We start from the raw sequence: 21,014 nt of genomic DNA on the forward strand, positions 1-21,014 counted from the left end.
GATTTTACTAAATTAACCACTACTCCAGGCACTTTAAAATAATCAAATGCCTCCCAAATAAGGCTTTGTGGCACTGAACCAAACGCATTTGCTAAATCCAAAAATATGCAAGTCTCTTTTCTCTGTCTTGGCTGCCTGAATCTGATGCCAAATCATGCTAGTGTGCTCTAAACACCCTGCGAAACCTGGTATTCCTGCCCTCTGTACTGCAGTATCAATTAAGCTTTTCCTTTCTAAATAACTAGTTAATCTCTGTGCGACTACGCTAAAGAAGATCTTCCCCTATACATTTAGGAGAGAGATCATTCGAAACTGACTCAGATCTGAGGATTCCTTCTCCTTGGAATAAAAACACCTCCTGCCCTACGCCATGCTCTGGGAATAACCTGTTTCTCCCAAACTATTCTTAATTGCCTCCACAAAAACACCATCTGGCCCTGGGGCTGAAGAAGCCTTTGCACGCCTGACTACCTCCTCAACCTCCTTCCACCTGGGTGGTCTAACATCCATCTCATGATCTATCTTTCCTACTGGTGGCATGTCAGGTGGAAGGCCTATTACTCTATTCTGCTCAAAATCTGAATACGTGATTCTTAGATATTTTTCTACTTCTAACTTTGTTGCCTTAAGCTGCCCTCCCTTTTCCTGGTTAAACAATCCTTTAACAAACTTGAAAGGGTCCCTGTAAAACGCTGTCCTTACATACTCTTTATTCTTTCTGTTTTTCCTAAGATATTCAGCCCTTCTAAGTAATGCTAGTCTGCCTCTCAAATCTTCTTGCAACACATTAATCCCCCCCCTTCCTCTGTTGCCCTTTTCCACTGCTTTTACTCGCATATCCAGCTCATAGACATGTCCGTTCCAGTGTCCGTTGCCGTATAGTCTGCCTGTGAGCCATATTCCACCCCTGCTCTCGCTGACCCTTGGGGTATTTTTCTTAAGTAAAACGTAGCTTATGCTGGCTGTGACAAAGATGCTAGGCCTCGCCACTGAAAATGTACTGGTGGAAACATATGTGAAAATGTACAGGTGTAAACATCAGGTGAACATGTACAGGTGTAAACATCAGTTGAGCTTGAAAAACAACAACAGAACATTTTTCAGTTGGAAACTTTAATCACTTTGTTTTTCAGGTCACAGCTGTCATTCATCATCCCAAACATCAAAACTGACTAATCAGCTGATGACTCTGACACTTAACCACCAATCACATGAAGAGATGGTTTCTGTTTGAATGTGTTTTTGGTTGATGACTGAAATCAGGTCTGAGTTTAAAACAAGCTCAAGACATTTTCATGTTTTATTCTATGATATAAAATCAGTCTGTAAATACTCAAGTCCTGATTTCTTGAAGCTTTTACATCACGGTTGCTAACGAGTGTCTAAATGAGACTACAGAGGTCGTTGTCATTTTGAACATGAAAATCCATCTACTCACCAGTCCACCTTTACAGCCTCGTTGTGTTTATACAAACTGTCACTAATTCTGTCAGAGGAAAGGCTTTTGTAGAAGAGATCAGAGCTAAACCAAACTACAAGTTGAAGTTTAGTGGTGGTGACGCTGAAGTCGTGACCGTGGTGTTGAAGTCGTGACCATGTTGTAGTTGGTTTTAATATTACCTTTTTACTTCTTCTGATTGTATTGAGGCTTCAAACATCATAACATGGTGTTCATTAGTGAAGATGATCCTGCTGAACTAAACCTGTCAGGATCAGAAACTGTTGTTTATTTTGTCTAATAATCCCAAAAAACAGTGGAAACATCCCATTGGCTGTTTGTGGATGGAACCAGGGAGATGCTAACGTCAGGGTTGGACTACAAAAACATCGTCCCTGCAGCTCTGTATGAAGTAAAGAAACGAAAAACATGAATACTATAATTTAGTGATAAACCAATCTTCATACAAAAAAAAATAAAATAAAGAAATTTAAAAAGAAGGAAAGAAAAAGAAAGAAAAAATGTAGGATCTGAAGATAAAATCATTCATGAATGATCAATTTCCAATACGTTAGTCTAAACCAGCTCTGATTGGCTGTTACCTGGTCCATTGTATACTCCTATTAGCCGGTTCACCTTATCATCACAGCAGTATACTGTCATCTGTGAAGAAGAACAGCAGCTGAAGCGACAATCAGAGTGAATGTAAGGAAAGTGAAAGTTCATAAATGCAGGTGATTGATAACAGGTGATTCACTGTGTCACACATGATGTAGGCAGATTAAATCAAACTGTAGATGACTGAAATGTAAAATAACAACATTTCTATTTATAAAAACAAAAATACTGTTTCCTTCTCATCAGTCATGTGTTCAGATGCTGCGCTGTTATTGGCTGTCTGCAGTGGTGCAGGAAGTACTCAGATCCTTTACTAGTAAAAATACGAATACAGCAATATACAAAACTCCATGACAAGTAAAAGCAGAATGAACGTTCCTCCTGTGATTGATCAGATCATTGATCCTGACTGATGTCACTGTTGTAGCTGCTTTAACTATGTCACTTACTCTTAGACAGTTTAGTCCACTGCTTCCCACCCTGGGGGTTGGACCCCTCCAAAGGGTCACCAGATAAATCTGACAGGTCGTCAGATGATTCATGGGAGAGAAGAAGAAAAAAATAAAATCGGTTTCTTTGACTGAACTCTTTTCTTTTTGTGAAACATTGGATCATTTTACCTCTTTGAATCTTGAAGTGTTTGTTTATAGGGGCTTCTTGCCGGGACCAGCCATAACAGCCGTAAGTTGTGTTTACAATACAAGAGGTTATAACACGTCCTTTGAGACGCTACGTCTTCAGATCGGAGGCTACAGTGAAGAGATGAGTCATGGTTAGCTGGTTAGCATGCTAACTTCAGTAGAAGAAAAGATGTGACAGAGACGAGAGTTAACATTTGTGTTTGTTTCCACCTATGCAGACAGCTGTTGGTGGGTAAAGGAATGAAATTTGATGCTGAACTCACAATGTTTCTTCTAGACTGGTAAGTAAATTGCTGCTAATGCTAATGCTGATGTTAGTTTGGAGGTGAAATCTTTCTTTGGTTGAACTGATAACAACATGACAAGAGAAACAACCACACTGACTCATTGTAAAAGGTTTTGCAGTAGCAGTTTGCAAATATTTTTTTTTCTTTTTATTTACTGCTGCTGTCAAATAAACTTCCTGTAGTAGCAGTATTTCCCTCTGAAATGAGTAAAGTTATAAAGTAGCATAAAATGGAAATACTCAAATAAAGTACAAGTAAATAAAATGTACTACAGTACTTGAGTAAATAGTCTGAGTTACATTCCAGCACCTGGTGTCTCTGTCAGTCACCAGTGAAGCTGTTATGAATGACTTGTTTGTTTTTGTCTGATGTTTGAATAAAGATTTAAATGATTTATTGTTTGAGGGGAGCAGTTGTACACTGAATACTGTCATTGGTCATTTCAAATGTCCATCAAAAGACTTTTCTGGTCAAAGCTCCTCAACATTTTGAAAACACTGTGGAGCAGCTGTGAAGCGATTTGACTCATCAGCTGATAATCAGCTGGTCTGGGACTAATGACTAATAACATAATAATAATGATGTGTTTTATTAGTGTCACTAACAACCTGTTTAAGTATTAAATCGATATAATATGACATACAGTGTCTTCAGCACTGACACAGATGAATAGGATTGTCATCAGTCATCGATCTGCTGAGAGAGGTTTGTCTGCTGCCCCTCCACAAGGTGACGCTCCACAAGAGAGCAGAACAAAGGAAGAAAAGGAGAACCAGTAAACATCAGTCGTCATCACACGATCGATTCCCTCAGGTTCTCATCTTGCAGAAAGTCGGGGGTGCTCAGGGGAGGAGTGGCATGGAGGAGTAACTCACTCTGAAGCTCCACTCGGGCTGGAGGAGGTTGCTCCTCTGTGTCCTGGCTGTCTCCATACAGCTGACTGATTCGTTTAAAGAGAAGTCCTTCTGTCTCTGGGGGCGAATCCTCGTCTCGCCGTCTATCTGTCTTCTCGCGGTATTTGTAAGATGCCAATTTGACCGTCCGCCGAAGAAGGTGTTTCCTGTACGCTTGCTGGATCACCATCGCCGCCACCTCCTCCTGTTTTCTCCGCAGGGTGCTGCTGATCGGTTCATAAGACACCTGCAGTGACAATAAACATCTGTTACTTGGACCATGGGGCTGAAGCCAATCAATATTAATAAAGAAAATATTTCATCAATAGAAAAATATTGATTTTGGCCAATGACTGATGTTTTCTTCTTGAGCTACACTCAACACTGAACGTGAAAAAGTCCAGGTGAGTTCACACCTGAAGGTTTCCTGTCTGACAGACTTTATGTACAGAATGAATAAATATGATGACAAGAAAAGTTGTGAGATTTGATATGAATGAAGAAAGAAAACAGGAAAAAAAACCTTTGAGGGGTTGTTAGCCATGAATTTCTCCTCCATGCTGGCTTTGAGTGTATCCATTGCTCCTGAATCCCCCAACACCTGCACACATATAATATAATATAATATAATATAATATAATATAATATAAGATAAGATAAGATAAGATAAGATAAGATAATAATATGTGATCAGGTGATGTTACCTGTGCAGTGAGTGCCAGCAGAATGTCAAGACAATGGATCTTGTCTCCAGGAACCAGAGGCAGATCCATGTGGATCAGTTTGATGGTGTTGGGTTTGGGAATCCTCAGAGGATCCTGGAGAGTGTCGCAGAAGTCTGACAGTTTACTGTGGTAATAAGGAGAGACCATTAGAGTCCAGAGACAGATTAAGATCAGTAAGAACCCAGATTAAGAAGTACACATGCGGTGGGACTCACCTGTACTGTATAAACTGTGAGGCATCGGGGTCAAACTTCTCCCAGGTTTCATAAAACATCTCAAAGTCATCCTCACACAGCGGGTCGGTGCTCTCCTCTGTGGCCACGTTGAAGTTCTCCAGGATGATGGCGATGTACATGTTGACCACCACCAGGAAGGACATAATAATGTAGGTGGTGAAAAAGACAATGCCCACCGCCGGGCTGCCACAGTTCCCTCTCACCATTGATCCAGGGTTCTCGATGTCTGGGTCACAGTCTGGCGCTGTGTTCATGATGGGACTCAGCAGGCCGTCCCATCCGGCTGATGTGGTGATCATAAACAAACAGATCATGCTGTTCCCAAAGCTCTCAAAGTTAAAAATGTCATCTATCATGGCCTCCTTCCTCACATAGGCAAAATTTGACATTCCGAAGATGGAGAAGATGAACATGATGAGGAAGAGGAGCAGACCAATGTTGAAGAGGGCAGGAAGTGACATCATCAGGGCAAACAGAAGCGTCCGGATTCCCTTAGCTCCTCGGATAAGACGAAGGATTCGACCGATACGAGCCAATCGGATCACACGAAAGAGAGTGGGCGAAACAAAATACTTCTCTATGAGGTCAGCGAGGAGAAGGCCTGAAGGAAGGAAGGGAGGGAGGGAGGAAGGAGAGAAAGAAAGAGGGGATTATTGTGGATTAAAAAATAGACAAAATGTAAATTAAAAAAGGACTCATACCCTTGCACTCCATCTCTCTCAAATCAAATAAGCCATTTCCTGATATTAAACACATTTGAAAAGGCATTTCTACAGGTTAATGAATGGCGAGGGCAGCGCAGCAGTGCAGTGGTTCACACCACTGCCTCACAGCAAGATGGTTATCGGTTCTAGAGACATGTAGGTTAGGTTAATAGGCTGTAGGTGTGAATGTGAGTGTGTTGGCCCTGTGATAGACTAGAGACCTGTCTAGGGTCAACCCTTTCTGGGTTGGCTCATACCACTCCCTGATGACATCACCAGACACTGATTGGCCAACTCACCTACAATGGACAGGATGACCACTACAAAGTCGAAAATGTTCCAGCCAACGGCAAAGTAGTGCTGCCTGAGTGCGATGATCTTTAGAGAGCACTCAGTGGTGAAGACGATGATGAAGACCAGGTTGACCCAGTACAAGATGGTCTCTTTCTCCAGGCTCTGCTCGTCCGTCTCCACCATCATGGTCACCATGTTGAGGCAGATCAACACCATGATGAAGATGTCGAAAAACTGTTTAGTGACCAAGTCAAAGACCAGACCCTGGAACTTGTTCTGCAAATACAGAAGGAGAACCTGAACCTTCAGACCTGTACTCACAGTCTGGATCTGATGAAGTTAGACAGGAAGTAACTGAACTTACATCAGGTCGTGGAACAGGTTTCTGAGGTTTCTTAGAGCCCAGTTTCTTCATGGCATTGTAATATTTTTTCTGCTCCTCTGTCATGAAGATATCTGTTCCTCCCAAGTAAAGATGAAAGAAAAAACAAAATTAACACACAGAGAGAAAAAATATTCATCATCATGGCTTCATATGGACAAAGCTATCTTTGAGCCTATCAGTGAGTAGAAACATATCTTGGCTTTCTGCTGGTTGAAGTTGTCGATGATGACTCCGATGAAGAGGTTGAGGGTGAAGAAGGAGCCAAAGATGATGAAACAGACGAAGTACAGGTACATGTACAGGTTACCCTCGTACACCGGCTGGTCCTCCACCTACAAAATAGGTAGCCATGTTCAGCAGAGACAAGTCAGACAAGTTATAGGTCTAATCTTTGACCACTGTGATGGAAACAATGGTTTCATAGTACGAGCATCAGCACCTCTATCAGTACAAGTATCTGAAACAGTTCTAGAGTCAGTAATACTTTCAGTATCAGTAACAGTGTCATTTCCAGTAGTACTGACCTCTCTGGAGTCCACTGCAGCGTACATGATGTCCATCCAGCCTTTAAATGTGGCCTGAAACACAAAACTCATTCACATCAATTTACAGCTGAATAAAAGTCTGGTCGTCTGCAAACAGTGACACTCAGCATGTCGGATACAGCAGCGTACAGCAGTCTGATCCTCCGCTGTACTGCTGTTAGTTGATATTGAAATTGATGCTATAAATGTCATGCCTGATGGTCTTGCTATTTCATGTATTAGATTGAATATCTCAGTGTTTGTCAGTGAAGTCACAGGTGTTGACTGACCACTTGCAGCAGCGACAGGTAGCCCATTCCCACATTGTCGTAGTTGACCTTCAGGTTCTTCCAGCGGACCTCAGAGAAGTTTTCATTGATCAGAGCGAAACACTCGGTCTTGTTGTTGATGTCCGCAGGGTGAAACATCTCCTCTGACGTCTCATTGAAACAGTAATAAAACTTTCCTGCAAACAAATTCACTCCCATGATGCTGAAGATCAGCCAGAAGATCAGACACACCAGCAGCACGTTAAAGATGGAGGGGATCGCTCCAACCAGAGCATTCACCACCACCTGCAGACACACAGACAGGGAGACAGGTAAATACACTAAAACTAACAACTTTATGCCTATGTACCTTTCAGTTACAAAGTGCTTTACAAAGACATTAAAATAGAATGAAATGAGAAACAAAAACACAATGGCACTAAATCACAGAAAACATAAAAAACTCTTGTTAGAATAGATTTAAATGAAGAAACTCCTTTTCTTCCAGATTTGAGAGACACACTATCCCCTTCTGGTTTTCAGCCTCAAGCCAGGAACGACTACCAAACCCCGAACAGAGGCTCATTGGAGCTAACAGGTAAGATACAGAGACAGACATGTCTCAGAAGTGAAGATGTACAGGAGACCAGTGTACAGATTATCAGGGTCATGTTCTGTTGGATCCTGTGAGAACCAGGACCAGATGAAGTCTGGACGGTTGTATTGACTCTGACAGGAATATAGAGAGTTACAATCATCTGACCTGGGTGTAAGTGGGCAGACAGACAGATTACCCTCTGATGTACCTGTCTGTCAGTATGTCAGTGTTCAAAGTGCCTGTCTCACCCTCATGCCCTCAAAGCGGGACAGGGCCCTCAGAGGCCTCAGAGCTCTTAGAGTCCTCAGAGACTTGATGGCTCCCAGCTCAGAGTATCCCAGGATGTTGGCTGTCAGAGACACTAGAGACACCTGCAAGACAAATCACACCTGGTAACATCATATCACTGGTGACCACCTGAAGATTTTACCAAGAACCACTATGATTGATCGTGTTCTTACGTCTACAATAAGGAAGTCCAGCCAGCACCAGGCGTTGGTGAAGTAGATCTTGAATCCGTAGGCGATCCACTTGAGAATCATCTCTACCACAAACACGTAGGTGAATACCTGGTCTGCATACTCCAGAACAATCTTTATGACCCGACGCTGCTCCAGGTAGATGTCCTCAAATGCCTGTTTATAACAGACCAAAATTAGCACCTGGACAGGTCTGACCTCACTGCAGATTTGTTCTGTTTGTTCTGACTGGTCTTACTGGTTTTTGTTTTTATTTTCATTCACATATTTGATCATCCACTGTCTTTTTATTGTCTCGTTTCTCATTTTTACTTATATTATAAACCACTTTGAGCTGAGATTCTTTATAAACAAAGTTTATTATAATGCGATTATATAACATTTGTCATGCCTTCTGCCCCTGCTCCCTAGTTGTGTGTTCAAGTCTGATTACAGATGGGAGACTGCTGTGCTGGAGTCGGGGCCTCTCATCTACTGCTCATCACACAATAAACACTCTTGTTACCTGACCTCTGCCTCTGCCTCCTTCCCTACTCCTGAGTCCGTCTACCCGGCCTTGACAATATTGTAAAGAGCCTTGAGATAATGTATGTTATGATTTGGTGACATATAAATAAAACTGAATTGAATAGACTTGAAAATCATTCTGTTCATTATCCTCTTGTTATTTTATTTTTGTTTTATTTTGTGTTATTGTATTCTCTGTTACTTCTGGTTGTGTGATGTCATCATATGATATGATGTCATATGATGTGTTGTCATGTTATCTAGTGTTGTGTGACACTGTCATTGTCCATCAGTGGCGATTGCTCTAAGACTGCAAGGGAAGCTCAGCTTCCCCTAAAATGTCAACAAAATAAGTGTCAAATATGTGCTGTTGTCTGAACATTTCATTGACTAAATATGCGCTAGAACACGTTCATCTTTTGTTCAGAATCAGCTGCTTATCACAGGTAACCGACACGACTTCTTCTCATTCATCCCGCAGCGCCACAGAGCTTTACACAGTGTAGACGCCGAGCGTCTCCTGACTTCAATGGGGAAGCAGAGAGTGGGTTGTTCCACTGCAGCCAAACTAGACGGTCATTGGATAAATGCTGGGCTTTGTCCCGCCCATCGGACGCTCAGCGTCTCTGGGGGTCTATGGGACAGTGGGCTGGCCCTGACGCTCGGCTTCTACTTGATGATTGGATGATCTGTCTGAGGCTGAGTCCCTTTTTGATTGACAGCGAAATGAGCGAATCAGCAATCTTGAAGTATAAGCATCCACCGGAGCAGTTTTCAAGTTTTTCATTATGTTGTTCGGAGTTGATCTGGAGACGTTCTGATCCTCAGCGACTTTGTCTTTGTCAAAAACGACTAGCGTTGTGTTTGGCGACTCTCTTCTGCCACTCTGCAAATTTACATATAAATAAACGGACACATTTTATGATGTAGGCAGAAAATGAGCTTCCCCTCATTATAAGACCAGCAGCCACCACTGTTATCCATAGTTTATTAAGTGTTAGTTAAATATCATCTCACCTTTGTAACCTGTTGTGGCCATGTTAGTAGTCACAGTGTCAGCCATGTTTGTAGTCCAGTGTTAGCCATGCCAGCCGTATTGTCTCCATATGGTTAGTATGCACGTCGGACACATTCCTGCATTCAGATCTGACCTGCTCAGTCACATGACCAGATCAAACAGAACAAGCAGCACCAGGAGAAGCGAGCTCTAAAATCACAAACATGTACCAACAAACTCTGATCACATCTCGTCAATAACCTGTAATAATTAAAAACAGTGTTTACCAGAGCTCCGCTGCTGAGCAGTATCATGAAGATGATGAAGGTCTCAAAGTAGTTGTGTTCCACAATGGAGAAACAGGTTCTCCTGAAGTTAGACCAGACCTTCCCTCTGCCCTGGGATGTGTCTATGTCCAGGCGCGGGCAGCGACGGTAACAGTCTGAAACATATAATCAGTTACATGACAAGGACTCAGGTGTGTGTGTGTGTGTGCGTGTGCGTGCGTGTGTTCATACTGTCAGTGCAGCAGTCCTCAGGTGTATTAGTATCCTGATCTTCATCGTCCTCTTCCTCTTGGACTTCAGGAAGTTTCTGTACTGTGCTGCAGGTTGACGACTCTTCACCCTGAACAAACACATCAGACAATAATCAAATAATCAATATTATTACAATGAATAACTTTATACATGTTCACATCTGACTGAGCTCAGCAGTTATACTAGTCCATGACCTGTGACCTGATCTGCGATCTCTGACCTGTAAATCACTGACTGCACTAAAACATGTTACCAGCTGTTTTCATGTTTATGAAAATGGTGAGTTTTAAACTGTCAGTAGAATAAAGTAGAATAGAGTAGAGTAGAGTAGGGTAGAGTAGAGTAGGGTAGAATAGAGTAGAGTAGGGTAGAGTAGAGTAGGGTAGAATAGAGTAGAGTAGGGTAGAGTAGAGTACAATATAATAAAGTAGGGTAGTTAGTAGTTTACTTTGGAAAGCTTTTCTTTCTTGTCTTCCTCTTCATCCTCTTCTTCATCTTCATTTTCAGGTGTCTCAAAGTCGGACTCAGACTCCGACTCGGACTCAGACTCCGACTCGGACTCCGCGATGGGCACCTTCAGGAAGGTGATGTTGTGGTAGTTGCTGCTCAGGTTGTCGTGGCTACAGCCGAGGGCATTGACCTCTGACACTGGCTGGTCTGAGGTCACAAAGGTCAAATGCAAAACCTCCTTTGTGTCGTTGTCGTCACCGTCGACTGTGAAGTCATGATGATTTCATTTAGTACAACAGCTGGTGATGTCACATGATCAGCTGATTATAATATTAGCTCCATGGAAACAAACCTAATGAAAACACCACACGACACTAAACCTTAACACAGAGGGAGACCAAAGTCTTTACTGTAGTTCCAGTTATGGTCCTACCAATGTGGTCTGGGTTGACATGCCTCTTCTTTCCCAAGACAGTCCAAATCTGCTCTAGGATCCAGGACTTGATCCAGGCCACGGCCCTGTTGATCCGATTTATGGCGATCTGCAAGTTGTTTTCACCTTCATCCTCTGGAGCTGCCAGATTATCACCGCTGAATGAGCTCAGCAACAAGGCCAGGAACAGGTTCAGGACCTGAAACAAGACCGGGAACAGATTCAGGACCTGTACCTTGATTTAGAAAATTTCAGACTTGGCTAACTTCTTTTTTTCATTGTCCCCAGTCAGTCTCATTCACACCAGAACCCCCAACCACTGACCCAGACCTGGGTCTGTTTCTGCCCTGGTGGCCTTTGGAGGATTAGTGACATACTGAACCAGGGTCAGGTCAGAAGACTCACAACAAGGTTTCCAATGACCAGGACCATCATGAACACAATCAGACACATGGTCTGACCCGAGACCTCCATGCAGTCCCACATGGTCTCGATCCATTCTCCACACAGGATCCTGAAGATGATGAGGAAGGCGTGGAAGAAGTCATTCATGTGCCAGCGAGGAAGCTCGCAGTCCCCCGAGATGCGACAGACGCAGTCTTTGTAGTTCTTCCCAAACAGCTGCATCCCGACGACGGCGAAGATGAAAACGATGATGGCGAGGACCAGAGTCAGGTTCCCCAGAGCCCCCACCGAGTTTCCAATGATCTTGATCAGCATGTTGAGGGTCGGCCAAGACTTGGCCAGCTTAAAGACACGCATCTGGACAGGTGAGGAGACAGGTAGACAGGTGAAGAGACAGGTAGACAGGTGAGGAGACAGGTAGACATGAAACCATGATGTTGCACTGACCAATCGGAATGAGCGCAGCACAGACAGGCCCTGAACGTTAGCCAATCCCAGCTCCACCAGACTCATGGTTACGATGATGCTGTCAAAGATGTTCCACCCCACCTGTAACCATGGTAACAGAACAGACACATGTCACAGTGGGAACAGCCATCGGTCGTCATCACTGAGCTGGTGACAAACAGGAAGCCTGACCTGGAAGTAGTAGTACGGGTCCATGGCCAGAAGTTTGAGCACCATCTCTGCTGTGAAGATCCCTGTGAAGACCTGCAAAGGGGTCAGTGGTCAGTGGTCAGAGGTCAGAGGTCAGCATGTCTACACTCTCACTGGTTGATGAAGGTCTTAGTGGTTCTGTCTTTACGCAGTAGGGGCAGTATCATCACTCTGACCCTGAGCACAGTGTAAAGAACAGACTCTGTGTCCATGGAAATGTTCAGGTCAAACTGTGATCATAAAGAACACGTTGCCATGGAGGAGCAGCTGTTGGAGGCAGAGACTCTCCCCGTTATGAACCTGTGGACAGTTTCCCTTAGAGGAAACTCACTGTTGAATTAAAAATGTGTCTTTTCTTCATGTTATACATTTAGGGGTCCGAGCCTGAGGGAGCTGGGAGCCTGTCCACCAACCAATGGTGCTATAAACAAGGAAAAAGCCCTACCTAGAGTGGGTCAGCCACTAATCAGAAGGTCGATGGTTCAATCCCTGTCTCTCTTTCTCTCTCGGCTGCTTCTGATCAAAACTGGCTTGTGTAACTTGTGCATTTTCTGAGCAACAAAAAATGCTCGGAAAATGCACTGCTTCCTGTAGCTAGCAGTCAAAACGGGTAGTGTTGCATATCTTTGGAGAAATTATTTCTATTGACATGAAACTTTCACATTTGTTCCCCATATCACTCTGAGGGTCTGTACAAAATGTGCTACTAATCAGCCACTAGGGGGCGCCCCAAACATGTTCAACTTGCGCCGCCTCGACAGGTGGCCGGGTACGATTACCTCAGGAGGCTTGGACCCCATTCATTCCTGCTTGCAGATCTAGTTGATTATGAAACTACTTTTAAAGTTAGCGTCAGTTAGATAAAAGATAGCTGACAGTTTAGTGTTAGAGTACATTAGGGTTAATGTACTCTTCATATGGCGACTTTAACATCATCCCGATCCAGGTTTTACCTGAGGCACTCACCAGGTTTCCGACACTCAGTAGCTCCTCAAACTGATCCGTCATTGGATAGTGCTCCATGGCCATGAAGACGGTGTTGAGGACGATGCAGATGGTGATGCCAAGGTCGAAGAATGGGTCCATGACGATGGTGTAGAGCCGTATTTTGAGCCACCGCCAGCAACCACAGCAGTTCCACTTCAGGAAGATGTCAGCAAAGGAATACCAACATGGAGGACACGGTCTCTGGTCATCCTCAAAGTCTGAAACACAAAGAGACACATGGTCATCGCCACCTTTCTGAGGAGTCATCACCTTCACATGTCCGAGGAGTCACCTCCACCTGTCTGAGGAGTCACCTCCACCTGTCTGAAGAGTCATCACCTTCACATGTCTGAGGAGTCATCTCCACCTGTCTGAGGAGTCACCTCCACCTGTCTGAAGAGTCATCACCTTCACATGTCTGAGGAGTCACCTCCACCTGTCTGAGGAGTCACCTCCACCTGTCTGAGGAGTCACCTCCACCTGTATGAGGAGTCACCTCCACCTGTCTGAGGATTCACATCAGATGTGTTAGAAGAAACAGCTGATTGGCTGTGAAGAAGCCTCATTGTATCACACTCAATCATCAAAGACTGAACCTGGATCAGCAGACTGATTTTAAATATCTCTTCTTCGGTTAGAATGAGAAAGAGTGTCCTCAACTATTTGTGTGTGTGTGTGTGTGTGTGTGTGTGTGTGTGTGTGTGTGTGTGTGTGTGTGTGTATACCTTCCATAGCAGTGTGTTCTTGCTCGACTTCCTGTCCGTCAACAGGTGGGTGTGTTGAGTCTGGATTCTGGGAGGGTGTAGCCCTGCAGGTTGCCTGCTGGAACAACAGTGATAATAAAGGTTCAGCGTTTCAGTGTATGTTAATGTTTGTCTGTGTGTTTGTACTTGTTTGTGGGTCACCTCCTCCTCTCTCCTCTTCAGCGCCTCCAGGATCTCGGCGTACTCCTCCTCCTTCTGTTTGGCCTCGGCACACGTGGCCTCGTTCTGCTCGGCATACGCCATGGCAACCACAGCCAGGATCAGGTTAATGAGGTAGAACGAGCCGAGGAAAATGACGACCACGAAGAAAATCATATAGGTTTTACCTGCCGCTCGTAGTGTCTGCAGACAGACAGGTGAGAGACAGACAGGTTGTATATATATTTCCAGGTGCTTGAACTTTCTGAAACCCGTTCAGATAAAAAAACTTTTCATGTTTAATAGGACTGAGAGGAAACCTGCTCTCATTTACCTTTCCACGTGACCTATCAATCACTGTCTTCACTTGCTGTTTACTACATACTTCCTGTCCATTTGATTTGTCAACATAGAACAAAACAGTACAACATGTGCTGCCTGCTAACAATCCCGCAATGCAATGCACCTGATGAGCTTCTGTTACAGGGAGGAGTGAACGAGGTAGTGATTAACTAGTTAGGACCTGCCTCTGTACTGGGACCAGTTACTGACCAGCTGGAAGAGGTTTTCCCAGAAGTCCTGGGTCATCAGTCTGAACAGAGCCAGGAATGCCCAACCAAAAGAGTCGTAGCTGGTGTAGCCATAGTTTGGATTTCTCCCCACCTTTAGACAGACATAACCCTCGGGACAGACCCTGAACACATCATCATCATCATCATCACCACCATCACCATCACATCATCATCACCATCATCACCACCATCATCATCATCATTATTCTAGTCAGTCCTTCATGTGAACGTACCCGGCATCAGAGCTGTTTCCACAGAGTAGAGCATCGAGCTGCCCAGGCAGGTAGTAGTAGTTCCCTGCCACAGACAAATTCATTCATTCATTCATTTAGATGTTGATCTGACTGAGCTCAGTGTCATGACGAGAATCTTCTCATACCTGGATTATTGATGTACTCATAGAAAACAAAGTCACCGCTTCCTGTGTCATTGCCGTAGGTGTTGTTGCCATGGTAACTGATGTTGAGACTGACGTCAGGTGTGTGGTTACGAAGCTGTTGTGGCATCAGGACACACTTCTGTCTCAGGTTTCCCATGAAGAGCTGCAGACCAATCAGGGCAAAGACACTGAGGCAGAACACTGTCAGGATCATGACATCAGCCAACTTCTTGACTGATTGGATGAGAGCTCCCACAATAGTCTTTAAACCTGGAGGTGGGGGTATAAAATCATCAACTCATAAAAACAGAGTGTGTGTAAGAAGCAGAAGTCTCAGTAGCAGCTGTTTAAGGTGGACTTAAGGCATTAAATCCACCTTAAGATGTGACACACACTGACCGGGGATGACTGTGATGGTCTTCAGGGCTCGGAGAACTCTGAATGTTCTCAACGCAGAAACATTCCCCAAGTCTACAAACTCTGTAAGATACCTGAAAGAAAGAAGAAGACATCATCATCATCATCGCTGTCGTTGTCGACATTGCCTTCATAGTTATCGTCGCCTTCGTAGTCATCATCGTCATAGTCATCGCCATCATTGCCTTTGTCATTATTGTTGTTGTCGTCATTACCGTTGTCATCATTATTGCCTTCGTAGTCATCATGGTCATTGTCATTGTCGTTGTCTTTGTACTCATCGTCATTCATCACTGCGTCGTCATTGATGCTATCGCCTCGTAGTCATCATCGTCACAGCCATTTTCACCATCATTGTTGTTGTTCTCTGCATCTTCATCATCATAGTCCCCATCATTGTCATTGCCTCGGTAGTGATTGATGTCATTGCCATTGTCATTGCCTTGTAGTCATCATCATTGTCATCAATGCCTTTGTAGTCATCGATGTCACCTTCATTGTCATTGTCATCATCATTGTCGTCGTTGTTGTTAGCGTTATTGTAATCGTCGTCATCGTCGTCAGTGACTGTTCAACTTTCTCATTGTATAGAACTTGAAGTTTTTAAGCAGCAGTTTGGACTAAAAAGTTAAAAATGTACCAAGGGAATAGTGTTTGAAACAATGTGATTTTGTGAGTCTTTCTATCATAGATGTGTTTGTGTTTGTGTTTCAGTTTTTGATTATTGATATTGATTATTACGCCATGCTGATGACCATGAAATCCAGCCAGTTCCAGGGGTCTCTGAGGAAGGTGAAATCTCCCACACAGAATCCTCGGGAGAGAACTTTGACCGTCGCTTCAAACGTGTAGATGCCTGTGAAGACGTACCTGTTCAACGACAGGAAACACTTCAGACACTCATTCATTCTTTCATTCAGATACAAGAACAACTGTGATGGACGTTTCACATTAAGTGTATATCGTCATTAATGTTATTAGTGTTATTAGACTGAAATCAGCTGCAGGTTGTGAATAAAGTCACAGTGTTTCTGCAGAAACTTTACAGGAGAACCACTGTCTGAGTGATCACGGAAAGTCCTGCACTTGTGGACATATGGTCCAGAGAGACCACCAGAGTTCACTTGGAACCAGACCAGTCCTTTAGAGATGGGCTGAGTTCAAAGCATCTAAACACTGAGAGTTTCAATTCCTGAAAACAGAGAATTACAGCAGAACTCAAACATACCACAGGGGTCAAAGTTCAAACTGTTTGAACTTTAGTGACCTTTAGACAGAAGACAGACGACAGAAGAGGAAGACAGACTGGTTATTTGTCTCAGTCCTGAGGTCATGATCTATAGTTTTCACATCAACTGTGTATAATGTCAGTGTGTAATTATGTGTGTATCAGTGTGTTTGTGTGTGTGTGTGTGTCAGACTCACTCCACAGTCTTGCTCCATGCTGGAGGATCACTCATCGTCATGAACGCACAGTTGGTCAGAATCGTCACCATGATGAACAAACTGAATAAAGTTTTGGCTTTAAGGAAGCTGATCATCAATCAATAACCTGCTGATCAAAGATCAATCACGAAGTAGAGCCAATTATACAACAAATATTTCTATCTTATTAATCCTGTCGAGTTTCACTGCAGCTGGCTGCCTGTGTTTGTTAGATCAATTAGTTGAACTCACTAGTCTTTGATCGAGTCTGTCTTAAGGAGCTATTGGTAGAGTGTGACATCATAAAGGATATGAGTGGATCAGGATCCTGATGGCGATGGTCCTCAGACGACTGAATGGACTCAGGGTGTAGCAGGCCGGGTCCGCGTTAAACCTGTAGATGATGTTTCCTTTACTGAGCACGATGAATGTCTGAAGACAGACAGGTCAGAGAGACAGGTCAGAGAGAGACAGGTGACAGAGAGACAGGTCAGAGAGAGACAGGTGAAAGAGAGACAGGTCAGAGAAAAAGACAGGTGAGAGAGAGAAGGGTGAGAGAGAGACAGGTGACAGAGAGAGAGACAGGTCAGAGAGAGACAGGTGAAAGAGAGACAGGTCAGAGAGAAAGACAGGTCAGAGAGAGAAGGGCGAGAGAGAGACAGGTCAGACAGAGACAGGTGACAGAGAGACAGGTCAGAGAGAAAGACAGGTCAGAGAGAGAAGGGCGAGAGAGAGACAGGTCAGAGAGAGAAGGGCGAGAGAGAGACAGGTTAGAGAGACAGGTTAGAGAGAGACAGGTGACAGAGAGACAGGTCAGAGAGAGACAGGTGAAAGAGAGACAGGTCAGAGAAAAAGACAGGTGAGAGAGAGAAGGGTGAAAGAGAGACAGGTGACAGAGAGAGAGACAGGTCAGAGAGAGACAGGTGAAAGAGAGACAGGTCAGAGAAAAAGACAGGTCAGAGAGAAAAGGGTGAGAGAGAGACAGGTCAGAGAGAGACAGGTGACAGAGAGACAGGTGAAAGAGAGACAGGTCAGAGAGAGACAGGTGAAAGAGAGAAAGGTCAGAGAAAAAGACAGGTCAGAGAGAGAAGGGTGAGAGAGAAACAGGTCAGAGAGAGACAGGTGACAGAGAGACAGGTCAGAGAGAAAGACAGGTCAGAGAGAGAAGGGCGAGAGAGAGACAGGTCAGACAGAGACAGGTGACAGAGAGACAGGTCAGAGAGAAAGACAGGTCAGAGAGAGAAGGGCGAGAGAGAGACAGGTCAGAGAGAGAAGGGCGAGAGAGAGACAGGTTAGAGAGACAGGTTAGAGAGAGACAGGTGAGAGAGAGACAGGTCAGAGAAAAAGACAGGTGAGAGAGAGAAGGGTGAGAGAGAGACAGGTCAGAGAAAAAGACAGGTGAGAGAGAGAAGGGTGAGAGAGAGACAGGTGACAGAGAGAGAGACAGGTGAGAGAGAGAGACAGGTGAGAGAGACAGGTGAAAGAGAGACAGGGCAGAGAAAAAGACAGGTCAGAGAGAAAAGGGTGAGAGAGAGACAGGTCAGAGAGAGACAGGTGAAAGAGAGACAGGTCAGAGAGAGACAGGTGAAAGAGAGACAGGTCAGAGAGAAAGACAGGTCAGAGAGAGAAGGGCGAGAGAGAGACAGGTCAGAGAGAGACAGGTCAGAGAGAGACAGGTGACAGAGAGACATGTGACAGAGAGACAGGTCAGACAAAAACAAGCACAGCAGGAAACATAAACATTGTGGAGGTAAAATAAATCTGATTTAGTTTTGAAAATCTGTCCTGAAGATGAAACTTGATGTAACTGATACATTTTATTACAGAGATACAAAGACCTTCTGTGATTGGTAGAAGGGATCCAGCTCCTCCAATGGGGTGTTGAGAAGCTCAGGGGGCGGGTCTCCATAGATAAATGGGAGGGGCTTGCCGGCCTCCAAGTCACTTGCTGGTTTAGGAAGATCTTCTTCTGCTATCTGTCAATCAAAGAGACAGCCAATCAGAGACAGCCAATCAGAGAGACAGCCAATCAGAGACAGCCAATCAGAGAGACAGCCAATCAGAGACAACCACAGTATCATGGTCTTAAGATTTCAGGGTATTTATATAAAATGCTGACATTACATGTCACCATGTCTTTTTGTTGTGAAGCAGATTTTCATGTCCAACTAAACTTTATCATCTTTATCTTCATTAGAGTCGTTAGACTCCGACATCTCTCTGACGTTACTGACATCCAGTGCTGCTGGGTTGATCAGTTATTGAATTATAGTAATATGTCCTTTACCTCGATGTTCTTCTCTTTCTTCCTCTGTCGCTCCTTCTCCTCGGCTTCATATCGTCGTTGAATTTCCTCTAGCGAGGCTTGCGTGAAGCGTCTGAAGACCTCCGAACCAAGAGGGGGAAGCAGAGGCGCCATCCTGGCATCATGCAGCACCGCCCGAATTCCACTGTCACCTAGCAGCTGCCTCCTAGTGTCAGAATCATTTTTATTGCCAAGTCAGTTTTGACATAAACTAAATCAATAAATGGGGTTAGCTAACCCTAACCCAATAAATCTATAAATACACACACACACATATATATATATATATTGTATATATACATAAATAATTTGAAGCGAAGAGAAAAACTGACGACTTGTCTTTCACATTTAAATCCAGGGGAACAACAGACCACTATACTCTCACTCTGCTACACCTTACCAATCAGATCAATGCTATTGAACATGTGCAGCTCTGTTTATATTAAAGCAGGTAAAGTCTGTTTTCCAATCAGAATCTGACTTACAGCTGTGAGGGAGGAATTCTCAGCTGATTGGCTCTCTTCAGCAGAGCTCCTCTCTCCTTGTTGCTCCTCCAAAACTCAAAATATGACATTTTTCTGCTCATCATGGCTGCAGCTCACTCTGTCACTCCTGTTATACCTGTTCCCACCTGTCTCACAAGTCCTTGTTGTCCGTCAGTCTGTCTCTCTGTCACTACACTGTTTCTTCTGTCCGTCTCTGTTTCAGTCTTTCCATTTTTCATCCAGACTTCATTATTTCTGTCTCTCTCTCTCTCTCTCTCTCTCTCTCTCTCTCACACACACACACACACACACACACACACACACACACACACACACACAGCTCTGACAAAATCAAGAGAAATGAATCAAAGAACTGTTGTTTGTTTTTTGTTCAACTCGGACTGACCCTCATGCGAGTCTGTAACTACAGTCTGAACCATGTGACTGTAACTACAGTTCAGTGGATAAAACTCCTGTTCAATCAACTTAGACTAGATTCCTGTACTGGGAGCTGTACTGGGAGCTCTGGTCCTGTTCCTCTTGTTATGTGGATTTATCGGATTTGAACTGTCAGGCAATGTCTTTTAACTTTGTTAAAATGAGTCATCATCAGTCTACTGAGCGTGTGGGCGGAGCTACAGGACAGAACGTAGTCAGCTTGGGAGAAGTATGCTAACATAGAACCAGAGAGAACCATGCAGCCTGCTGGACTGGACTGATCATCACAACCACCTCTCTCTCTCTCCGACGTCTATTTTTCTCTCACTAAGTCAGGTTTATCATCATCAGAGACTGACAGGCAATCAGGTGCAGCGCTGTTCAAAGTCACACACACACACACACACACACACACACACACACACACACACACACACACACACACACACACACACTCTCACACACACACAGTCTTGTCTCTGGTGTCTTCAGCGTTGCCAGGGTTGACCCCACCCTTGCGTTGTCATGGTAGCAGCAGCTGTTCCGAGTCTTCAGTTTGACCCTCCAGTGTAAAGTTACAGAGAGTACGATGACCCAGCTCATTCCTATACACACACCACACACACACACACACACACACTTTCATTCCTCTCTAGGCTCCTACATGATTTTCTTTCAGACCCTCCTCACCTTCCTCTGATCAACCGCTGACCTCCTCTCCTCTCCTTGTTTGGTCTACTTGTTTCCTCTCCTTGTCTAACCTATGTAGAGAGGGTAGACAATCAGTCACTGAGGTGTTTGGAGACATAACTCCGGAGGGAGGGGGCAGTTAGGTGATGAGGTGAGGTAGGGCGGGGTTAGATGATGGCTCATGAAGATCACACTGGGCACTGATTTGATGTGGGTGGGGCAGTAGGTTGGAGTGGAGTGAGAGCAGCTGATCTTTCCACCATGAAGTGGAGGAGGAGTTGGAGATGGGGCATTTGTTGGTGCTGTTGAACTGAGATGTTACTTCAGCCTGAGGG

At 44.3% G+C, this 21,014-nt stretch overlaps 1 protein-coding gene across 2 annotated transcripts; it reads right to left on the minus strand.

Annotated features, from left to right (window-relative positions):
- Window positions 1-1,096: 1,096 nt before the first annotated feature.
- scn4ab (sodium channel, voltage-gated, type IV, alpha, b) lies at window positions 1,097-20,065 on the minus strand. Of its 2 annotated transcripts, none has more exons than XM_023409727.2 (31): window positions 19,552-20,065; window positions 19,049-19,232; window positions 18,600-18,737; window positions 17,075-17,193; window positions 16,762-16,851; window positions 16,078-16,206; window positions 15,319-15,410; window positions 14,920-15,189; window positions 14,774-14,837; window positions 14,521-14,662; window positions 13,972-14,172; window positions 13,792-13,885; window positions 13,046-13,284; window positions 12,062-12,133; window positions 11,870-11,971; window positions 11,423-11,779; window positions 11,018-11,216; window positions 10,583-10,848; window positions 10,114-10,222; window positions 9,883-10,037; window positions 8,074-8,247; window positions 7,861-7,983; window positions 7,036-7,320; window positions 6,746-6,799; window positions 6,416-6,553; window positions 6,201-6,305; window positions 5,842-6,112; window positions 4,818-5,439; window positions 4,582-4,726; window positions 4,401-4,478; window positions 1,097-4,124 (listed from the first exon to the last, which is right to left on the minus strand). In XM_023409727.2, the coding sequence occupies exons 1-31, from the start codon at window positions 19,653-19,655 to the stop codon at window positions 3,777-3,779; spliced, it is 5,469 nt and encodes a 1,822-aa protein (XP_023265495.1). In that variant the 5' UTR covers window positions 19,656-20,065; the 3' UTR covers window positions 1,097-3,776. The 2 variants fall into 2 exon arrangements, with proteins under 2 accessions (XP_023265495.1, XP_023265493.1); XM_023409725.2 differs by having other exon boundaries at window positions 13,792-13,888.
- Between the last annotated feature and the right edge of the window lie 949 nt (window positions 20,066-21,014).

Source organism: Seriola lalandi, unplaced genomic scaffold (genome assembly GCF_002814215.2).
Source record: "Seriola lalandi dorsalis isolate HSWRI2012SDOR001 ecotype SW California unplaced genomic scaffold, Sedor1 jcf7180002054405, whole genome shotgun sequence".
Taxonomy (NCBI): Eukaryota; Metazoa; Chordata; class Actinopteri; order Carangiformes; family Carangidae; genus Seriola; species Seriola lalandi.